This window comes from Salvelinus sp. IW2-2015, linkage group LG20 (assembly GCF_002910315.2).
Source record: "Salvelinus sp. IW2-2015 linkage group LG20, ASM291031v2, whole genome shotgun sequence".
NCBI classification, from domain to species: domain Eukaryota; kingdom Metazoa; phylum Chordata; class Actinopteri; order Salmoniformes; family Salmonidae; genus Salvelinus; species Salvelinus sp. IW2-2015.
In genome coordinates this window covers 47446951-47461606 of record NC_036860.1, presented here as the reverse complement: position 1 = coordinate 47461606, position 14656 = coordinate 47446951, and the positions used below count along the sequence as shown (strand labels likewise).

Genomic DNA, 14656 nt, shown 5'->3' with positions numbered 1-14656 from the left:
TTTAACATATCATTCATTCTGAATTGCTAATAAAAAGGGCTGGGAGCTTATTGAAAGCTTTTTATCACCTCGCTTATTTAATGTCTTCTAGCTCTATTCAATTATTCGTAAGTTAGCTACTACTATGATACCTTGCTACCATACCACACCATTCTATGCGAAGCTGCTGAAGCAACTGAAATATACTGCTAAGTTTCAGCTGGTAGGTTATGCATTATAAAATCCATTTACCAGTTTGGTTATAAATAGAGACAATGTGGTGGCGTCTGTAGGTTTTTCATCAGAACCTTGTTATCACTGTGCTGACATGAAGATTGCACACTTGGCTATTTGTGGATAAGTGAAACATAGAGATAGAAGGGTTTTAAGTGCTGGTGGGCGAGTCTCCTCTCCTGCCTAAGTGCTGCATGTTATTGCTGTTTCACCAGGAGATAGACTTCACTTTGCTCAGACAGGACATTGTATTAAGTCTAATAAAGTAATGGATTGCAATGGGAATTGTCACTTCTTCGGGGAAATGTGCAGTATGAACATGGTACAAGCTGTAGAAGCTGACATAAAAAAATGAATTTTAGAAGTACTCGCTGACATCGGTGCAAAATGCAGCACACCCCAACAGCCAATAGTTATAGGGGGTTTCTGTGTCTTGGTTTGTTAGTGTGAATTTGTGTCAGTGCTTCTATAGTGTAATCACAAATCAAAACATTATGCAACGAACCAAACTAAGCCCACTGAAAGATACACATGACGTCATCTGCCGTGTCAGTCATCTTTATTGGACAGCAATGCCCTCTGCTGTTTGAAAATGTTTCTGCAGGTGGTAATGTGCATGTGAAATAGAATAGTTGAATCTAGCGTACTTGTGTTTATCAATTAAACTATACTATAGATCAGTACATAGAGTTTAGTGTTAGTATTTGCCTCCATCCAAAGATATTTATTGGCATCCCACTAAATCAGATGGATTGAGTAGTCCTCCAGAGATATAGGCCTAATCAGCGATCCCACATTGATCATGACAGAAATGTTCATCATTATAGTGCTAACATGTAGAGAAAGAGAACATTCATGTCAATCTGTGTATGAACACGACATCACCTATACATGAATCAAAGTAACTAGTGTCAGTGAGCCGTAGTTAAACATACTCTGTGATCACATTAACCTGACAGAGAGAGGACATTGGAATGGAAAATGGCACCCCTAACTGCATAGGATAAACACCACGTCAGGGGTCCTCTCTGCACCAAACAATACAATGCCTTAGAGCTGCTGGGGTCTGATGAGGACACTGATGAGGACACTGCTGGGGACAGAAAAAGCAAACATCCATCAGACGGTCCTGCTGCTGCTTCACAGCCTTCTGGGAAACAAATCACCCTGCATCATGCACTCTCACTTGCACAGCCAGCACATTCACAATCTCAGTCTGCATTTACACTAGCATCTAGCACGTCGTCCACTTACAGATATTCAATACTGTACAGATAGCTTGGTTATCTTAGCACTTCCAACACCAGGGTTTGTATTGTGCCTCTGATGGATATGCCCGATTGAGTTTGTTGTTGGCATGGACAGCCTCAGTCCCAATTAGTGCTGCATAAATTGCATGAAACTGTAATGATGTTCTGTAAAAGGAAAAACAACAAGAGGCTGATGGCAAGGGACACAAACAGGAACCAGGGCTACACGTAAATTAATTGAAATTAATTTATCATTAGTATAGCTAATCATAATCATGAATGCTTATATATACACACACACCTGTGTATTTTCCTCTGCTGCAGTCCAGATTGTTTTTCTGGAGCCAATTGATCACTCCGTTACCCAGCTAGTGCTTCATAATGGAAATATATATAATTAAAACATAAAAAGGACATACTTTCATAACACTAAATTGAACATCTCTTCCAGTTAGGCCTGACTTCCACTTATAGTCATAACCAGGCGATGACAGCTTCTGATAGACCGTGAATCACCAGGTCACTTTAAGTAAGAGCCATCTGAGCATCTCACAATCTGCTCCTGATTCTCTGGAATGAGTTTTCACATACTGTCACGATCTCTCCATTCCTTAATGGAGGACAGGCGGTCCAAATTTTCATGAAATGCGTTCTAAGTTCCATCAAAACTGCACTTCCCAGACACAATGAAAGTTTTAAATATCAACATAATTTATTACATCACAAGCAAATACACAACTTTGTCAAAGATGGTGATCCATGTCTTCATAAACACAACCATTAGCAAGACTATAGAAACATCAGCAGAGGTCAATCTCATGTCTCCAGTGCTACAGTTCAGAGCACTCGGGGTCACAACAAGACTGTTTTTTAGTCTTCTCCAGCGGAAGGCAGCACGTTTTGAACGAAGCTATCCATTCATTTGATTTTCCTGTCATGCTGTGAGGCCCTGGGAGAAAGCACATTGACTTATTGATTAGACTGGGAGCACAGGCCACACGCCCACCTACCTTATATGAACTCATCACAGTCAGTGAGCTTCTCCTCCGGCCGGAGCCTGTCAGCCAAAGGTCAATTAACATTAAGTAGATCCATGAAATCTTAAAGAATCCCATGCATTTTCAAACTAGGAACATTGCTGTTGTGTCAACAGGGCCATTTTATAGACATTAAGAAATCACTAAATCATCCACCCACATAATACCATCAACATGGAGTCTGAGTTACATACGTAATGAAATGTCAATTAGTCATGAAGAGTGTATAAAAAAAACAAAGATTTGAGACTTGAAAAGTTCAAATCTCAAAAAAGGTTCTTAGTACTTATTGTGGACCGTCATTTTAGTGAGTCGTCCCCTCTGGTTCTGGAATGCCGTACCCTGTCCCCATGTCCCTCCTCCTCTGCATCGTCTTCTGAGCTGTGGACCACTGCAGCACTCAGAGTCCGAAGGTCCCCAAGCACTGACAGTAGCGAGTCTAACAGGGAACACACAGAACAGTTCACTGGTTACTACTGTGTGTCTGTAGACATGTTAACTGTAGTCAATTACAGTTTCATTCTATGTTTAATAAATTTGCTATAAACATGTTATAGATAATAGTATACATGGAGTATACTTAAGGACACCAGCTCTTTCCATGACAGACCGACCAGGTGAATCCAGGTGAAAGCTATGATCCTTTATTGATGTGGATTTAACAAGTGACTTCAAATCAGTGTAGATGAAGGGGAGGAGACAGGTTAAAGAAGGATTTTTAAGTCATGTGACAATTGAGACATGGATTGTACAGTACCAGTCAAAAGTTTGGACACACCTACACATTCCAGGGGTTCTCTTTATTTGTACTATTTTCTACACTGTAGAGTAACAGTGAAGACATCAAAACCATGTAATAGCACGTATGGAATTATGTAGTAACCAAAAAAAAAAAGTGTTAAACAAATCCAAATATATTTCATATGAGATTCTTAAAAGTAGCCACCCTTTGCCTTGATGACAGCTTTTCACACTATTGGCATTCTCTCAACCAGCTTCATGAGGTAGTCAGCTGGAATGCATTTCAATTAACAGGTGTGCCTTGTTAAAAGTTAATTTGTGGAATTTCTTTCCTTCTTAATGCGTTTGAGCCAATCAGTTGTGTTGTGACAAGGTAGGGGTGGTATACAGAAGATGGCCTTTACCAAATAGGGCTAAGTCCATATTATGGCAAGAACCGTTCAAATAAGCAATGAGAAACGACAGTCCATCATTACTTTAAGACATGAAGGTCAGTCAACACAGAACATTTCAAGTGCAGTCGCAAAAACCATCAAGCGGTATGATGAAACTGGCTCTCATTTGAAATTTTTGTTTCCAACCGCCGTGTCTTTGTGAGACGCAGAGCAGGTGAACGGATGATCTCCACATGTGTGGTTCCCACCATGAAGCATGGAGGAGGTGGTGTGATGGTGTTTTGCTGGTGACACTGTCAGTGTTTAATTTAGAAATCAAGGCACACTTAACCAGCATGGCTACCACCACATTCTGCAGCAATACACCATCCAATCTGGTTTGCGCTTAGTAGGACTATCATTTGTTTTTCAACAGAACAATGTCCAAACACAAGGGCTATTTGACCAAGGAGAGTGATGGAGTGCTGCATCAGATGAGCTGGCCTCCACAATCACCCGACCTCAACCAAATTGAGATGGTTTGGGATGAGTTGGACCGCAGAGTGAAGGAAAATAACCATGCCTCAGGACTACCTGGCCTGATGACTCCTTGCTGTCCCCAGTACAGCTGGTCGTGCTGCTGCTCCAGTTCCAACTGTTCTGCCTGCGGCTATGGAACCCTGACCTGTTCACCAGACGTGATACCTGTCCCAGACCTGCTGTTTTCAACTCTCTAGAGACAGCAGAAGCGGTACTCTGAATGATCGGCTATGAAAAGCCAACTGACATTTACTCCTGAGGTGCTGACCTGTTGCACCCTCGACAACCACTGTGATTATTGTTATTTGACCCTACTGGTCATCTATGAACATCTTGGCCATGTTCTGTTATAATCTCCACCCGGCACAGCCAGAAGAGGACTGGCCACCCCTCATAGCCTGGTTCCTCTCTAGGTTTCTTCCTAGGTTCTGGCCATTCTAGGGAGTTTTTCCTAGCCACACCTGCATTGCTTGCTGTTTGGGGATTTAGGCTGGATTTCTGTACAGCACTTTGTGACATCAGCTGATGTAAGAAGGGCTTTATAAATACATTTGATTGATTGAAAAGCAGCCAACAAGTGCTCAGCATGTGGGAACTCCTTCAAGACTGTTGGAAAAGCATTCCTCATGAAGCTGGTTGAGAGAATGCCAAGAGTGCAAAGCTGTCATCAAGGCAAAGGGTGGCTACTTTGAAGAATCTAAAATATATTTTTTATTTGTTTAACAAATTTTTGGTTACTACGATTCCATATGTGTTATTTCATAGTTTTGATGTCTTCACTAATATTCTACAATGTAGAAAATAGTTTAAAAAATGAAAAACCCTTGAATGAGTAGGTGTCCAAACTTGACTGGTACTGTATATGTGTGCCATTCAGATGGTGAATGGGCAAGACAAAAGATTTAAGAGCCTTTGAGTGGGGTATGGCAGTAGGTGCCAGGTGCACCAGTTTGTGTCAAGAACTGCAACGTTGCTGTTTTTTTTTACACTCAACAGTTTCCTGTGTGTATCAAGAATGGTCCACCACCCAAAGGCCATCCAGCCAACTTGACACAACTGTGGGAAGCATTGGAATCATGGGCCAGCATCCCTGTGGAACACTTTCGACACCTTGTAGCGTCCATTCCCTGACGAATTGAGGCTGTTCTGAGGGCAAAAGGGGGTGGATGCAACTCAATATTAGAAAGGTGTTGCTAATTTTTGGTATACTCAGTGTATAAAGTGTTATACATACATATATTATAATACAAGAGGTATTCATAGGAAGAGACAATGTGACAACATGGTGTGTAGGTGGAAGTTACCTCTGGTCTGTGGCTGTTTTTTGGCTCTCAGAGTGTTGCTCTTCCTTGAGGGTCTCTGCTGCTGCTCCTCCAAGGCCACAGAAGTCTGCTGGGCTGTGGTCCGAGCTGCCTTATACTCACTCATCAGCCCCCTCTCACGTACAGTCACCTGTGGGAGGCAAAAGTATACAAATACTGAAAATGGATCTGTGTAAGAAAGTGTCTTGACAGTTGTCAGTTTCACAAAAAAGAAAATAACTCTCAACATGGTAAACAATAAGCCTCGCGGAGGACATCCTTCCAAAACTCGTCTTGTTGACTGTTGGAGGCGCTGGCATTCAACGCTCACATTTGATTGGCCCTGAGTAGAAATGACATTCCCCGTTAGGAGAGGCATTTTTTGGTTTGTCATTTTCATTTTTTTCTACCATGTCAGACAAAGTTTAAGTAGCCTATGTAGCATTGTTTTTGTATCTTATGTTCGCTTGCTTTTTGGAAGTCAGAAAATTGTTCAGGAACACAACAACCTCTGTTCAGAGCTTGAACCATGTCAAATACTAGTTCACATCTAGACTAACCCCTTTTAAGCATCTTTCTGCTGACAAGTTCACCAGGCTTTCAGAATGTACAGTACGTGAACGAAGCCTGAGGTCCGTGGCTAACTTACAATAAACCAAGACATGGGGGAAAAAAACTATGAACTCACCAAAAGTAGGTTTCTGTCCTTGTCCTTTTCTTGCAGTAGTTTCTGTAGATCCTGGATTTCTCTCTTGGTGTGTTCACTCTGAAGGCATTGTGCTTCTCTCTCCTGCTCCCTCTCTCTCTCTGCCTGTCTCTCAAACTGACGCAGGGCTACCACTATAACAGACAGGAGTCCTATCAGTCTTAGCCATATATATTTACACTACAGTACATTTCTGTAGACGCATATATGAATCCTCTCAACTCTACATGACCCTTTCACATGTTTGTGTTGAGATGGACATTATGTGATGAATGAGTGTACGTGTACGCTACCTGCTTTGGTGTGTTCTCTTCTGGCCGTGTTGAGTTGAGATTCCATCACTCTAAGCTGCTGAGCACAGTGATCCTCTGTCTCAGACACTCTCTCCTGCAGAGCTGATGGGACAGTCAAACAGAGATTGTGTAAGGAGAAATTCAGGTACAGAACATTCTGTGACATGTCAACAATTTAGTCACATCGATTTCAAGAGAAATTGAAATTTGATGAATAGATCGAAAAATCCTTGCAGAACACAAGATATTTTAAAATCAGACAGTAAACTTAATTGACTGAATTACAATGGAATCCTGGCATTGTACACTTTAGTCCACCCTGATCCCTCTCTAACCTCTGTCACTGTCCTCCTTTTGGCTGATCAGCTGTGCATGGATCTGCTCTAGGTTGAGGTTGCTCTCCTCTAGCTGTGTGTGGGCCTCCTGCAGCCTCTGCTGGGCCTCCTCTCTGGCTGCCTGGGCCTCCTGGGCTTCCCCCCTGCTTCGCTCTGCAGCCTGCCTCAGCTGCCTCACTTCACTGTCAACTGGAGAGGAGGGGGAACGCAGATGGTGTACTGCAGGGGTGTCAAACTCATTTGCCCAGGAGGCCGCATTCAGTCTTCAACGAGGTCCAAATGGAAAATTGGCATGGAAAATTGGTTATTTTTCCTCGCCGTGAAAATTGCCAAATATAGTCCTCGATCGATAATTTGTGGAATTTTCAATGCTCCTGTACTCTCTATCTTTCATTACGGTGATTATTAGCGAGCTGGACATAGTCAATGAACCGTATGAATGTAAGTTCATTATCATTACTACACTGTTCTCATTTGGTTTTGGTTATTTTAAAAAGTATATTGACTTTGTTCCCCCCGCGGGCCGGATTCAAACCACCCGAAGTCCGGCTTGGACCCCCTAGCAAGCCGTATGTTTGACACCCCTGGTGTACTGTATTCTGAATATTTCTACTACCACATAGTCAGGATATACAAGAGGAAGGTCCTAAAAATGGTCAAAGACTACAGCCATCCTAGTCATAGACTGTTCTCTCTGCTACCGCATGGCAAGCGGTAACGAAGCACCAAGTCTAGGTCCAAACAGCTTCTACCCCCCAAGCCTTAAGACTCCTGAACAGCTAATCAAATGGCTACCCAGACTATTTGCATTGTTGCCCCCCCCCCCCCACCCCTCTTTTATGCTGCTGCTACTCTATGTTTATTATCTCTGCATAGTCACTTTAATAACTCTACCTACATGTACATATTACCTCAACTAACCTGTGCCCCCACACATTGACTCTGTACCGGTACCCCCTGTATATAGCCTCGCCACTGTTATTTTACTGCTGCTCTTTAATCATATTGTATTTTTAACTTAACACTTATTTTTCTTAAAACTGCATTGTTGGTTAAGGACTTGTAAGTAGGCCATTCACTATAAGGTCTAAACCTGTTGTATTCGGCAAATGTGACAAATAAAATTTGATTTGATGGTGCATACAAATCTACTGTAGGTACAGTTACAGGGTACAAGGAATTCATGCAAGTCTGAATCTCTCTGAACAGATGACTAAACAGCGTACACTGTTCACGGACATCAGCCAGGGCACTCTCAATGAGCTCGGGGGTTCTCTTGAGCTCCTGCCTGAGCTTGTCTCTCTCCTCACACGCCGAGGCCAGCTCTGCCTGGAGCTCTGTGACAGCGGCACTGTGAATAGAGAAAGAGGACAGCACAACTAGTGAGGCAATGGGAGATGTAGTGGTAGAGAGACAAACTGAGGCAATGGTCTACAAGTCAAGGCCTTTTCCTGATGAATAACTGGCCATTGCCAGCTCGGGTTCAGGGAGACCCAGGGCCAAGGTGGTCCAGTGTGGTCAGTTATCATACCGCTCAGAGACTGGGTTGGKTGCTTTAGTGGCCTGCTGCACTCTCCGTAGGGCCTCCTTCCTCATCATTAGACCTGCGAGACAACAGTACAGTGAATATGTGGTCAAACTGAGCCAGAATAAAACAGTGCAAAGAATTATCCAGGGTTCACATGCAATTTAAACTCACTGTTGTAAGATTTCCTGTAGTTAAGCAAGGAGAAATCATTTCAGATCTATAGACAGACCTTGAATTGTGTCCACTCTTCTTTTGGCAAAGGTCAGCCTCTGGCCAAAGCTGTTCAGACGTGTTTGGACAGTCTCCACCTCTGAAATCTTAGCCTCAAATGCCTGACTGAATCTGTAGAAAGAAGAACTGGTACTATAACAAAATATTTGACATCAAATGAGGATTGTAGGATCGAGTAGTACACAAATTCACCCTGTGTCATTGGACATTTTGTAACAGATGGTATGAGTGATATGGATTGTGAAAGCGTCTGGAAAAGATTAGGTGCCCAATGTACAAAATTACAGTTAGTACAACTTAAATATCTCAGGCGAAGCTTGACTTGTATAGTGGTTGTCAAGTGGACCGGTCTATCTGTCAGCTCTTTACCGCTGGGCATCCTCTGTCATGGTCCTCAGTCCAGCCTCTGCCTCCTGACTCCAGCTCTTCAGCTCTGTGTTCTCCCTCTTAGTCGTAACCACGTCCTGCTCCACGGCCTGACAGGACCAGACAAACATAAAAACCGACCCGCCACAAGATAACTACTAGGGTCTCCTTTCTGATGAGGTCATAGTGACCTTTTGATTACATATACTGTAGTTAAATGTCAAACTTCAGAAAAAAGTTTAATGTCATCTCACACTGACTTCAGGGTTCAATCGTGTCTTTTGAGAAATGTTTGAGAGGATTTAATCTGGAAATTGTAATCATCGTTATAACATTTTTAAAGGAAGCATTTTTTGTATTCTCTTAATACTGATGGGAGGTGTGTAAGAGGTTTTACATGTGATGTGGCGCCCTCTCCTGTGCTAACACGACAGAAGTAATTGGCAACAGCAGATGCATCATGTCTCAACAAAATGGAGGAAAGCCATTCTATGAAGAGATGCATTGAGACACTCCCACAGAGGCTGTCCCCCTGCTCCTCCTCACCTCCCTAGCCACCCTCTCCAGCTCCAGCTCAGCTGTTCTGTCCTGCAGGCTGTGCTGGAACACATTGGACTGGTACTTCTCCTTCTTCACCTCCTGCTCCAGAGACGAGATCTGAAGCAACAGGACACACAATAGACTCATGGATGCTTCTGCATGTTTCGATTATGTCCCTTATCACGAATCACAATTTGCCTATTTATTCACTGAACATTATTTCACAGTGGTTGGAGTTCGTCAAGTTAAGTCATAAGCCTCCTAAATCACATACGGTTGAGTGAAGTTTATCCTTTTCTCCCCTCAGTTCGATATCCCTTGAGCGAAGCTGGACCAACAACATGAAGACCTTCTCTCTCCAGCAACGCAGAACCCGAGTGCCTTTGGGCCCAGCTTTCAGGAGAGGGTCTGACAGAGTCTGTGGACGTGACAAAGCCTTTACTTAACCCACAAACCACTCAGATATAGTCACCCACACATGAGTGAATGGATATTAATCAAATATCTGAAAGGAATAAGAGGATTTTGCATCAGCTATGGGACTGTGAACACACAAGCATGGTTCAAACACCTTCTCTACCATCTCCTCCTCTTGTAGGGCCAATATGTCGTTCACAGAGTTGAGTCTGACCGTCAGAAGCTCTGTTGTCACCTGCAGAGCCTCCTTCTCCCTATTCAGTGTCTAGAGGGAGTCAGATTAGAATATTGACTACTTATTACAAGGTAATATGAAAATATGCTCATACCATACATTGAGATTAAATGAGCCAAGATTCACCTTGTTCTACAGGCAAGACTTTGCTGGAAGAACAATCAATTTCTCTGCTTGGTTAAGCACCAGCTGTCTTTTTCCTTGTGTGTTTCCTTAGAGCACACAAGTAACTTGATCTAAATCAATGTTATCAATGAATCTCCCCACCTGAATGGTTTCAGTTAGTTTCTCTTCCAACCCTCTCTCAGGGGTAAGTTGTCCAATGTAGTTTCTAAGACTCTGCAACGTTGCTGACTGGGTCTCAAAAGCATTGCCCATTTGGCTGAAAAAATAAGAACCTAAAAATGAGATACTATCCATCTATTGAACAAAGCAGTATATTTACGAAGCTTTGGGATCAAATATAACACCTACCTTAGTTGTTCTTTCAGTCCTTCTCTCTCTGCAGACACTTCCAGTAGACAGCACTTCAGATGAGTCACCTCCTGGGACAGGTGACATAACCTCTCCTGCACCTCAGAGCTCGCCTGTCTGACTGTGGACAATTCAGTGTCATGGGTGGCAGTCAACTGCTGCAACTAGAGCGAACAAATAAAGAGATCCAAAATAAAACTTACACATCTGTAAAAAATGTGTTATTTGCGCCATGTTTGTTAAATTGTTCAGAAAGAAATTTAAACAATCTGAAAAAAATACTCTTACCTGTATTTCATGTCTCCTGTAGGATTCCTCCAGTTGCTTATTTAGTTTCTGCAACTCCTGCTTGGCCTCTTCCCCAGCCTGCAGCCTGGCTGTATCAGCCTCCCTGGTCAGCCTGTGGGTTTCCTGTCCGCTCCTCTCCACCTCACTCCTCAGCCTCTCAGCCTCCTCCCCAGACTTCCTCTCCAGCATCTCCAGCTGCACACCACAGAGAGCAGGCATTGTCCAATACAAGGTCAATGTAGTAAATAAAGAAGAGGTTTGAGTGGAAGCCTGGGAGCTGGGAATTGATTTAAACCAATAGCTGTTTTGAAGCAGTGATTCAAAATTACAGTCCTTGGGGGCTGCAAGCATACCTGACTTGGCTTCTATACCATTTCATGGACCATCAATATACAATGTATTCGGAAAGTATTCAGACCCCTTCCCTTTTTCCACATTTTGTTACGTTACAGCCTTACTCTAAATGTGATTAAATTATTATTTTTCTTCATCAATCTACACACAATACCCCATAATGACAAGGTGAAAACAAGTTTAGACATTTTTGCAAATGTATTAAAAAAATTACAATAATAATACCTTATTTACATTTTCAGACTCTTTGCTATGAGAATCGAAATTGAGCTCAGGTGCATCCTGTTTCCATTGATCATCCTTGAGATGTTTCTACAACTTGATTGGAGTCCACCTGTGGTAAATTCAATTGATTGGACATTTTTGGAAAGGCACACACCTGTCTATATAAGGTCCCACAGTTGACAGTGCATGTCAGAGCAAAAACCAATTCATGAGGTCGAAGGAATTGTCCATAGAGCTCAGAGACAGGATTGTGTCGAGGCACAGATCTGGGGAAGGGTACCAAAACATTTCTGCAGCATTGACGGTCCCCAAGAATACATTGGCCTCCATTATTCTTCAAATGGAAGAGGTTTGGAACCACCAAGACTTTTCCTAGTGCTGGCCGCCCGGCCAAACTGAGAAATCGGGGGAGAAGGGCCTTGGTCAGGGAGGTGACCAAGAACTCGATGGTCACTGACAGAGCTCCTATGTGGAGATGGGAGAACCTTCCAGGACAACCATCTCTGCAGCACTCCACAAATCAGGCCTTTATGGTAGAGCGGGTAGACAGAAGACACTCCTCAGTAAAAGGCATCACCGGAGAGACCTGAAAATAGCTGTGCAGTGACGCTCCTCATCCAACCTGGCAGATCTTGAGAGGATCTGCAGAGAAGAATGGGAGAAACTCCCCAAATACAGTTGTGCCAAGCTTGTAGCGTCATACCCAAGAAGAATCTAGGCTGTAATCGCTGCCAAAGGTGCTTCAACAAAGTACTGAGTGAAGGGTCTAAATACTTATGTAAATGTGATATTTCTAAAGACCTATTTTTGCTTTGTCATTATGGGGTATTGTGTGTAGAGTCATGAGGAAAAAAATATTGAACTAATTTTAGAATAAGGCGGTAACGTAACAAAACGTGGAAAAAGTCAAGGGGTCTGAATACTTTCCGAATGCACTGTATAGTTTTGCAATCATGCCATTGTTGCTGATGATGCTGCAATCATGCCACAGCTACAAATAACTGAACTTTCCCTTAGTTACCTTAGTTACTACCACACATAAAACAGAGGTGAGCTGGGATGACAACCTACATAAATGTAGAGTTCTTGTGAATAACTGTTACCTGGGTGCTGAGTCTCTCTTTGTCCTCTCTCTTTTGGACCAGCTCCACACTGACTTGGCTGAGCTCAGTCTTAGTCTTATATAACTCCTCCCGCATCGCCTCCATTTCATGGCTCTGCCTGCAATACAGGGTGTAAGGAGAGGGGAGGGAATATCACTGGTAATTATATCTTTTTTTAAGTAGGTCTACTTAGAATAGAAGCAGGATACACATTTCTCCATAAAATGTGAATTATTGAATGAGGAATGTAAGATCTAGGCTACTAATATGCCATAATGACAAGTCAGTGTCTATACAAGACACTACAATACCTGTTCAGATAAGTTTCTTTGTCCCTCATCTCCTCTCTCTGTCTCCCTGCAACTTCCTTCAGTGCTTCTACCTGGCCTTTCAGCCTCTCTGACTCTGCCCTGAAACGCTCTGTGTCCAGTCTCCATTCTGTCTCCCACCTGGAGGCCTGCTCACCTCTCGCTCCAGACCTGTGTGTGGGGGGTGGGAGGAGCAGGTCAGGTGTTATGTTAATAGACATGGGTGAGAAGTGAAAGAAGTGGATTTCATAAGCAAGGCATATAGGGCAGCACCTGACCTTGCTATGGAGTGGGCAGAATCCTCTGTTGACTTCGTTCCTCTGCAGCAGTCTCCCTGTAACATCCGAATCCTCTGGTTTTCTCTGTGTAGTTCTAAAATTTCCTGTTTGGCCTGAGCCATGGTGAGCCATGGGTTGGCAGGGCCAGAGTCCGATGGGGGTGTTGTGGCATGGGTGACCCATTTTATTGGTGTTGTCCCTCGTCCCGTTACAGTCCCTGGTACTATGATAGAGGCAGACTGGGTGCTTGCGGTGAAATGGGATGGGGGCATCAGGGTCCTCTGACTACCCTCTGAAAAACAATATGCAGTATTCAGTACGTGAGAATTTACTTGCAACAAGCATGTGACAGTACACCTGCGAGTAAGGTAGTCGCACATGCTGTCCCAAATATAGAAATAGAATGAATAGAATGGACATCCCCATTCAAGTCAATGGTGGCATAATGGATGGACTGGCGGCAATTGCGACTGTACCCATGGAGGAAGTAAAATCAGCAAGTGTACCCATCAATATAAATTAAATTTGTCAAATATTCCATATGGTCCCAATGCCATCCAAGAGGACCGTTTCGGCGCACACGCGACTAGTTACGTTTGGTGCAACAACTCACAAGACACAACTTATGCTGCTGTATAACTTAGAAAATTCCATAACTTAAGTAATTAGTTAGCAATGCTACTTATGTGCTAGGTAACGTTAGGTGCAGCTGGCGTTAGATTCCGGGTAGCTAACCAACTAACTTAGCTAGCTAGCTTTTTAGGACTTACTTGATGCCACAAAATCGGACGGGGCATTCAGCTTCTCATCCTCGTTGCATCTTTCCATCAGAGAATCGTAAAATGACCACTGTTCTAAAACAAGTTACAAAAGAGTACACTTTGTATTGTGCGCGCGATCATTTTGAACAACACTTTCATGGCGACGCGTCGCTGCAACAACTCTTCCTGTTTACGTAGTTACGTGTATGGAGTAGTTGCGTGGGCGTTGCATTCTCAATCGTTTTGGTAAACGGCAATAGATTTTTTTTAAATTATGTATATCGATCAAATCAAGTCAAATTGTATTTGTCACATGCGCCGAATACAACAGGTGAAGACCTTACAGTGAAATGCTTACTTACAAGCCCTTAACAAACAATGCAGATTTAAGAAAATAACCCAAAAAGTAAGAGATAAGAATAACAAATAATTAAATAACAGCAGTAAAATAACAATAGCGGGGCTATATACAGGGGGTACCGGTACAGAGTCAATGTGCGGGGGCACCGGTGTCGAGGTAATTGAGGTAATATGTACATGTAGGTAGAGTTATTAAAGTGACTATGCATAGATAATAACAGAGAGTAGCAGCAGTGTAGAAGGGGGGGGGGCAATGCAAATAGTCTGGGTAGCATTTGATTAGATGTTCAGGAGTCTTATGGCTTGGAGGTAGAAGCTGTTTAGAAGCCTCTTGGACCTAGACTTGGCGCTCCGGTACCGCTTACTGTGCAGTAGCAGAGAGAACAGTCTCTGACTAG

The 14656-nt window shown here is 43.1% G+C and overlaps 1 protein-coding gene across 6 annotated transcripts; it reads right to left on the bottom strand.

The window, feature by feature from the left end:
* Positions 1 to 901: 901 nt before the first annotated feature.
* Positions 902 to 14106, bottom strand: cchcr1 (coiled-coil alpha-helical rod protein 1). 6 transcript variants are annotated; one of them, XR_011481747.1, is made up of 23 exons: positions 13908 to 14106; positions 13138 to 13429; positions 12863 to 13030; positions 12552 to 12669; positions 10870 to 11064; positions 10582 to 10745; positions 10375 to 10489; positions 10027 to 10137; positions 9730 to 9873; positions 9462 to 9572; positions 8919 to 9025; positions 8548 to 8660; positions 8322 to 8394; positions 8017 to 8141; positions 6791 to 6979; positions 6456 to 6557; positions 6145 to 6296; positions 5460 to 5607; positions 2787 to 2939; positions 2474 to 2520; positions 1765 to 1837; positions 1468 to 1628; positions 902 to 1303 (listed from the first exon to the last, which is right to left on the bottom strand). XR_011481747.1 is itself a non-coding variant. In XM_024012317.2 (20 exons), the coding sequence occupies exons 1-20, from the start codon at positions 13963 to 13965 to the stop codon at positions 2398 to 2400; spliced, it is 2598 nt and encodes an 865-aa protein (XP_023868085.1). In that variant the 5' UTR covers positions 13966 to 14106; the 3' UTR covers positions 2153 to 2397. The 6 variants fall into 6 exon arrangements, 4 of the variants coding, with proteins under 4 accessions (XP_023868085.1, XP_023868083.1, XP_023868084.1 ...); XR_011481748.1 differs by having other exon boundaries at positions 2842 to 2939; XM_024012317.2 differs by lacking the exons at positions 902 to 1303; positions 1468 to 1628; positions 1765 to 1837; positions 2474 to 2520 and adding an exon at positions 2153 to 2412 and having other exon boundaries at positions 2842 to 2939.
* Between the last annotated feature and the right edge of the window lie 550 nt (positions 14107 to 14656).